Consider the following 8,328-nt stretch of genomic DNA (forward strand, 5'->3'; position numbering starts at 1 on the left):
GTGTTCATACTGGGTGCTGATTTCTTCAGTGTGTTCTCACTGGCTGCTGATTTCTTCAGTGTGTTCTCGCTGGCTGCTGATTTCTTCAGTGTGTTCATACTGGGTGCTGATTTCTTCAGTGTGTTCATACTGGGTGCTGATTTCTTCAGTGTGTTCATACTGGGTGCTGCTTTCTTCAGTGTGTTCTCACCGGCTGCTGCTTTTTTCAGTGTGTTCTCACCGGCTGCTGATTTCTTCAGTGTGTTCATACTGGGTGCTGATTTCTTCAGTGTGTTCATACTGGGTGCTGATTTCTTCAGTGTGTTCATACTGGGTGCTGCTTTCTTCAGTGTGTTCTCACTGGCTGCTGCTTTTTTCAGTGTGTTCTCACTGGCTGCTGCTTTCTTCAGTGTGTTCATACTGGGTGCTGATTTCTTCAGTGTGTTCATACTGGGTGCTGCTTTCTTCAGTGTGTTCTCACCGGCTGCTGATTTCTTCAGTGTGTTCTCACTGGCTGCTGATTTCTTCAGTGTGTTCATACTGGGTGCTGATTTCTTCAGTGTATTCTCACCGGCTGCTGATTTCTTCAGTGTGTTCATACTGGGTGCTTTTTTCTTCAGTGTGTTCTCACTGGCTGCTGCTTTCTTCAGTGTGTTCTCACTGGGTGCTTTTTTCTTCAGTGTGTTCTCACTGGCTGCTGCTTTCTTCAGTGTGTTCATACTGGGTGCTTTTTTCTTCAGTGTGTTCTCACTGGCTGCTGATTTCTTCAGTGTGTTCATACTGGGTGCTACTTTCTTCAGTGTGTTCATACTGGCAGCTGATTTCTTCAGTGTGTTCATACTGGGTGCTGCTTTCTTCAGTGTGTTCTCACCGGCTGCTGATTTCTTCAGTGTGTTCTCACTGGCTGCTGATTTCTTCAGTGTGTTCTCACTGGCAGCTGATTTCTTCAAGGTGTTCTCACTGACTGCTGATTTCTTCAGTGTGTTCTCACTGGCTGCTGCTTTCTTCAGTGTGTTCTCACTGGCTGCTACTTTCTTCATTGTGTTCTCACTGGCTGCTGCTTTCTTCATTGTGTTCTCACTGGCTGCTGATTTCTTCAGTGTGTTCATACTGGGTGCTGATTTGTGCCTTTGGGTTACATCCTGTGGATGGTATGAGAAAAAGTTCATACTACCAAGGACTCACAGTGCTCTTCTGTGGACTTCCATCTTTTAAAGACAAGAGTGTCCTATCTGGGTACAATGCATTTCCCCCTTACATTTATGAAAGACAGTCCCTATTGTCTGTTTCATATCAAATTTTTATTGTAATAAAATGCACATGTTTGCCATTTTAACTGCTTTAACTCTACTATCCATTGGAATTAATTATATTCTCAAAATTTAACAAAACTCAACTATATAAAAATTTTATTAACTGTAAGAAAATATGTACTCATTTATTAGCTATTTACTATTTCCTTCCCTCAGTTCCGAGGAACCTCAGATGTGCTCTCTCTGTCTTTGCACATTTCACATGTCTACATATCTTACATAAATAAAAACAGCACTTTTCCTTTTACATGGACATTATTTCATTTGGCATAAGTTTTGAAGGCTCACCTGTGTGACTCAGATGTCATACCTTAGCTCTTTGATCATGTCTTTGCATGTAGTTAGCGTATCAGGAATATCTAGCAATCTGTTGATATTTACCTGGGTTATTTCCAATCTCTGATTTACAAGGCTGTAAGCTTTCTAGATGTAGACATATTTAGTGTCCTACCTAATGTGAGATGTTGTGACCTAGCACTTTATGTTTAATTTCTTCATTCCCTTCACAATTAGGATTGCATTGAACCTGCATTATAGTAAAATTGTTATTTTAACAATGTTAGGCTAGGAGTCTAGGCTGGGGTGTCTTTACTGTATCTGTATTAGTGTCTTTTGCTAAATCTTTCTTAAGAGGTTTTAAGTTTTTTTTTTTTGTTTGTTTGTTTGGTTGTTTCTTTTCTTTTCTTTTTTTTTTTTTTAAACAGGGTTTTTCTGGATTGCCGTGACTGTCCTGGAACTCACTCTGTAGCTCAGGCTGGCCACGAACTCAGAAATCCGCCTGCCTCTGCCTCCCATGTGCTGGGATTAAAGGCATGTGCCATCACCACCTGGCTTAAGTTTTTTTTTTTATAAAGAACTTTATATAATATATTTTGATCATCTGATTTCTTCTCCCCCTATGCAATAATTCATTTTAAACACTCTTCACCTTTTTGGGATAGATTTATGTCTAGACATTTTCTGTTCTTTGTGGTGATGCTTTGAATATACATCTGTAAAGCTTTATGCACCAAATATTGGAGTCCATGATTGCATAAAACAAACACCAAAAGACATTAAAAATCCAATGGGAAAGGAATTCAAAGGCAGGCAATGGAGTCAGAGGCAGCCCCTGCTCCTACTTTAGGAGTCCTGAATGAAGATACAGCTGTGCAAAGGTTACATATGTGAAGCGGGTGTAGGTCCATTCCATGCATTTTGTCATGGAATATCTTGTTTTCTTTATCTATGGTGATTGGAAGTTTTGCAGGTTATAGCAGTTTGGGGTAGCATCTGTTGTCTCTTAAAGACTTTAAGATATCGTTTCAGGCTCTTCTAGCTTTTCGTATCTTTGTTGAGAAGCTAGGTATTATTCTAGTAGGTCAGCCTTTATATGTTACTTAGCCTTTTTCCATTGCAGGATCTAATATTATTTCTTTGTTCTGTACATTTACATTTGATTGTTATGTGGTGGGGGAATTTTGTCTTTATGGTCCAATCTATTTGGTGTTCTATAAGGCTTATAGGCATCACTTTCTTTAGGTTAGGGGAATTTTCTTTTATGATTTTGTTGAAAATATTTTCTGGACCTTTGAGCTGGGAATCTTCTCCTACTTCTGTTGTGATTATTCTTAGGTTTTCTCTTTTCACAGCATCCCAAAATATCTTGGATATTTTGTTTCAGAAACGTTTTTGACTTAATATTTTTTTGGATAAACATATCAATTTCTTCTATCATGTATTCTATGTCTGAGATTTTCTCTTACATGACTTTATTCTCTTTATGATATTTGACCAATATATCAATTTCTTCTATTATATTTTATATGTCTGGGATGCTTTCTTTTATCTCTTGTATTATGTTCATGATGCTTGTATCTGTAGTTTCTGTCCTATTTCCCAGGTTTTCTATCTCCAGAATATCCTCATTTTGTGTTTTCTTTATTGTTTCTTTTTTTCATTTTCGTGTTTTGTACTCTTTTATTTATTTCCTTCATCTTTTTTAATTTCCTGTATTTCTTTAAATGATTTATTCATTTCCTCTTTAAAGACTTTTATCTTCTTCATAAGATTGGATTTAAAGTCATTTTTATATACTTTAGCTGCATTCGGATATCCAGGACTTGTTGAAGAAGGGTAGCTGAATTCTCATGGTGCCATATTGCCCTGGCTGTTGCTGGATTCTCATGGTGCTGTATTGCCCTGGCTGTTGCTGGATTCTCATGGTGCCATATTGCCCTGGTTGTAGCTGGATTCTCATGGTGCCGTATTGCCCTGGCTGTTGCTGATTATGTTATTCTGTTTGCCTTTAGCCATCTGGGTTTTGTGGTTATTATAGATTTGGATGTTGATTTCTGAACTTATCTTTGTTAGATGGATTTTTTTCCTTATGTTTCCCCCTTTATTTCTGTTTCCTCTGTCTTTTAACCTGAGTGGTCTGGGGTTTTGGTGAGTGCTAAGACTTCAGGTTCAGTAGGGTGTCTCCAATGAGGCTTTTATGGCTTGCATAAACTCTGGGGTTTAGGATACTAACTTTGTGCCTCTGTAGTCTCTAGTGTCAGAGTGGTTTGGTGTCCCTGGTGCCTTTGGGCTACACAGAGAACAGTCATAGTTGTGAGAAGGAAAATGGAGCCCAAGGGGTATGGTACAGTAGGCTGTTGGGTGTGTTTATAAATGACTAGGCAGGCAAGAGATTGGGGCAGTGTCTTACCTGGTTATCTTGCCCCAAGCAGACCATCAGGAAAGAGATGAAGTTGTGGGATAGAAAATAGAGTGCTGGGGGCAGGGTGCAGTTTACCTTTGTTGGGTATGCTTTAAGAGGACTTGTCAAGCTAGGAGTCTGGGGCAGGTCTTACCTGGTTGTCCGTGGTACAGGCAGGCCTCCATGAAAGCAGGCAGAGTTGTAGGAAGGACTCAATGCTATTGTTAATGGAAGTGTGTCCAGGATTCCTTTCTTGGTTTGTTTCTTGTTGGTATATAGCAAAGCTATTACTTTGTGTGAGTTGATTTTGAATCCTGTCTTGTTATTCAGTATGCTTATTATTTTAAAAATGTTTTATGGTACAAGTTTTGGGATTTCTTACATATAATATGTCCTGTTTAAAAAGGTCTAGCTTGACATATTCAATTTTTACTTGTATTTCTTTAATTTCCTTCTCTTGCCTTGCTGCTCCAGTTATTGCTTCTATCACAGTACTGAAAGGAATGGATGTTAGCATTCCTTCTAGGCTCTGTCCTACAGTTACCTGGCAACTGCCAGGTATGTGTTACTTACTATAAAAAAGGGCTGTTTGGTCTTACTATCTTACTCCCTGCCCCTTCTCCCCACCTCCCTACGTCAGTCTCTGTAATCTCCAGAAATGTTCCTGACTGGCTTTCTCTCTCCTCTCCTCTTCTTTCCTCTCCTCTCCTCACCTCTTCTCTCCTTCTTCTTCTTCTGTCTCTTTCTCTCTCTCTCTCTGTCTCTGCCTCTCTCTTTCTGTCTCTACTCCCTTCTCAACTTCCATTCTCTTGCCCTAAATAAACTCTATTTTACACTATACCCATCTTGTGGCATGGACCCACAGAAGTACCCCCTCCTACCTCACTATACCTTACTCTATCAAACCTATCCTTTGGTCTTTTTCTTTTTTATATACCATAACAGTAGAGAAAGCAGACAGCTCCATCTCACTGCTGACTTCACTGGAATTGCAAGGTTTTCTTCATTCAGGATGAGGTTTGCTTTGGTTTTCTCATATATAAATATTATTATGTTGTATCTAGTCTGTTCAGTAAGACATTTATGACAAAAACATGTTGGACTTTACATATATCTTGTTCTGTATCTATTGGGATGATCATATGTTTTTGTCTTTAAGTACATTTTTGTTATTAGCTTTGAAATACTCCCCTAACTTTTTCTGATAATAACATTTCAGGATGGATTATTTTTCCTGAAGGAGAAGTTTCATTTTTTCAGTGTGTTTTCTTACAAACACAGTAGACAATTAACTAACAAGGCCTTGCCAAAACCATAAATAACAGTTATTTGAGGTGAGTTTCTAGAATCATTACAGCAAAATTGTGAGCTCAAACAATAAATGGTGTATTTTCTCCCAACAGATTCATGTTTTATCATTTTAGTCCCAAAGTTAGTGTTTCATTTACTAAAATTAATCCTTAGAGCAACTATTTAATCTCAGTACAAATTCAACTACAGTGTATTTTTTTAAGTTTTCAAGTTTCTCTAAATGCAATGTGTTTATGGAAGTCAAATTGACACAAAAACTACAAAAGCTTTGCACATGTATAAAATTTCCCACAGAAGCTGAAATTCACATAAGTATGTTTTATATCACTAAATTCAAAGACTTCTTTGTCTGATTAGAAAAATTAGATTCAGAAAACAGGTAAACTGTATACTTAATTTTTAGAAGAAAAATAGATCTGGCACATCAGTATTAAATTCAGTGAGGACATTTGGGACAATAATGATAGCATGCCAAAGTCTTTAAAATGCAGTGACCTAGAGATTTCTCATTATCTTTAATTTATACAGAAAGTTTAAAGATCTGTGGGCAAGATGAATCAAGGCAAAGGACATCACTGAAGGGCCAAATCTAATGCGAAATTATTTCATGATTTGAGTTCTTTCACAACACAATATCAGGGCTTTTTTTCTTTAAATAACAAAATCCTTCTGTGTAAAGAATAGATTTTCTTTATTGTTCCTATCAAGTAAGTTCAGTTCATATCATAGTTATTCAATCATTTTTAAGCCTATGAGCTGTGTTTTAGTATGTGAAGATTTAATGGAAACATCAAAAAATGATTAAAAAAAATCTTACCCATATTAAGCTGAATTCAGTTTGATATTTCTTTTATTTCTTTTTAGTTTGAATAGTGATGCGAAATAAAACATACATGAATGTCACCTTTCATATTCATTCTCTGTGTGAATAATGTAATAACAAGAACGATGAGCTAATGCTACTCCAAGCGGATGTTAGACCCTGAGGTCCAAGGCTGAGCAGATGTGCTAAGGCAGCCGCAGAAAGAACATTCACCCTTTCACTTGTCTTCACAGTCAATACTGAGTTTTGTGGATTCATTGATCTGTCCACAATCCACACTGGGTCTTTGCTTAGAAAGAGAAGATGCTTCATCTCTGTCTTTTTCTCCAGCATGTGCAGCCTGCTGTGCACAAAGGAAATGCTCAGGAAAAGCTTGTGATAAGAGTAATGAAGAAAAGCCCCATTAGTCAGGGTAATTCCTCAGAGGAAGCATGATCTCAGAACGTGTTACCTTGCCGTGCCATTTGGAATACTTGCCCATGCTGACCCTATTGAAAAAGGTTGAATGAGTTGTAAGATAGTGTAACTATGCCTTTTACAGTCTCCTATTCCAGGCTTTGTGGATATATAACAAAAACTAAATTAAATACAGAAGCACTGTGTGTTAAAAAGTTAAACTCCACTTGCCTTTTTTTTTGTCCACTTTCGCTGTATAGAGCTGTTAGCTGTTTTTCTGGGTCTGATAACTGCATAGAGCAGGAGAGATGTGGGACATGAAGACTCTGAAATGATATTTTGTGTGTGTGTATGGGGGGGTTGTTTGTTTTGTTTTGTTTTTGAGTAATACTATTTTACAACAAGCAGACAACCCTTTCAACAGTTCCTAGCTATTTGAAACTGTTCTAAGAGGTTGGGTGTGTGTGTGTGTGTGTGTGTGTGTGTGTGTGTGTGTGTGTGTGTGTGTAGTCTGAATTCAGGTATGCCAGTTCATGTAGATATGTATTCAGCAAGTCCTAAAGCTCTCCCTGTCTCTGTGTGCCTACCACTGGTATAACAGGTTTACAGTATTTTTTTCTTGGATATTTGGGATTGACCCTAGGTTCTTAGGCTTCTTTTTGCAAGTACCTTACCAAATGAGATCTATCTTTAGGGTTCGAAATCTTTTATTTATTTGATCATAGTAACCTTAGAATATATGCATCCACAATCAGCCTGTCTTAAAAACAAATAAAAACTCATGTAGAAAGTTTTCATGTAATTTTCTCAGAGAATCATAATGTATAATTTACAGCTGCATCCAAATCCAGAAACCTATCTGTGCCATAAATGCAATTATGTCTTTGATATGAAATTGAATTTCAATACTGTTTTTTTTTATTTTTAGAAGAATTTGTGACTAAAGTATATTTATTGAAGTAGAGAGACATCTTGAACACTGAAATTTCAATTTATTAACCAAGCTGTTCCTGATAGTTCAGGGGTCTTACTGCTTCTCAGGACAATTTGATGAACCTATCTGTGGTCACTTAATTATTTTTTCTCAAATTTGCTTATATTTGTTTCAATTGTTTAATCTTTTGTTTTAGACATTGAAGATGCTATTTTAAACATGTCATATACTCAAAAGCATAAAAGATAAGACTCAAGATTCTGAAAAGAGCAGGTAAAATGATCAAAACCTAAGAGAAAGTTTAAGTTCAAGTACTCATTGCAGGATTAATTTAAATACAGATGTTTAAATTGGACACAGAGTTCTTGGTTCCCCCAAAAATGTGAAGTAGAGTTATCAGTGTGACTCACACAACTTGATAACTTATTGTTTCATCACAGAGAATCATATATTTTGCACAAAACAGTAGTAGTATGAAGTCAATGGGTTTCTTTCGGTGGGCAATATCTTTTTAATAAATATAATCATAATATTCTGAGGAGGTAATATCTTTTTTATGAATGTAATGACATTCTATGATTGAATTGCATTGGTTTTCGATCTCAAGCTTATATTCTAAGATTCCAACCAACAGTGTGTGAACATGTGACTGTATTTAAAAATATATTTTTTTTAAAGTGCTGATTGTAGTAAAATAGAAAAATGGTTGAGACATGATTGAATGTCATTAATGTCTTTGAAAAAAGGAAGATTAGAGTCAGGCAGTGGTGGCACACATCTTTAATTCCAGCACTTGGGAGGCAGAGGCAGACAGATTTCTGAGTTCGAGGCTAGCCTGGTATACAGAGTGAGTTGAGGGACAGGCAGGGCTACACAGAGAAACACTGTCTTG

The 8,328-nt window shown here is 37.0% G+C and overlaps 1 protein-coding gene across 2 annotated transcripts in view; it reads right to left on the reverse strand.

The window, feature by feature from the left end:
- LOC116075272 (nucleolar and coiled-body phosphoprotein 1-like) overlaps positions 1-1,065 on the reverse strand; it is a 2,441-nt gene extending 1,376 nt beyond the window's left edge. Inside the window, exon 1 of one of the 2 annotated variants that reach the window (XM_031348332.1) lies at positions 52-1,065. In XM_031348332.1, the coding sequence (XP_031204192.1) occupies positions 52-1,049 (998 nt within the window). In that variant the 5' untranslated portion in view covers positions 1,050-1,065. Of the gene's footprint in view, positions 1-6 lie in introns of both variants that reach the window. The other variant, XM_031348331.1, reaches the window with a different exon arrangement.
- Between the last annotated feature and the right edge of the window lie 7,263 nt (positions 1,066-8,328).

The sequence above is a fragment of the Mastomys coucha genome, unplaced genomic scaffold (assembly GCF_008632895.1).
Source record: "Mastomys coucha isolate ucsf_1 unplaced genomic scaffold, UCSF_Mcou_1 pScaffold3, whole genome shotgun sequence".
In the NCBI taxonomy this organism is placed as follows: Eukaryota; Metazoa; Chordata; class Mammalia; order Rodentia; family Muridae; genus Mastomys; species Mastomys coucha.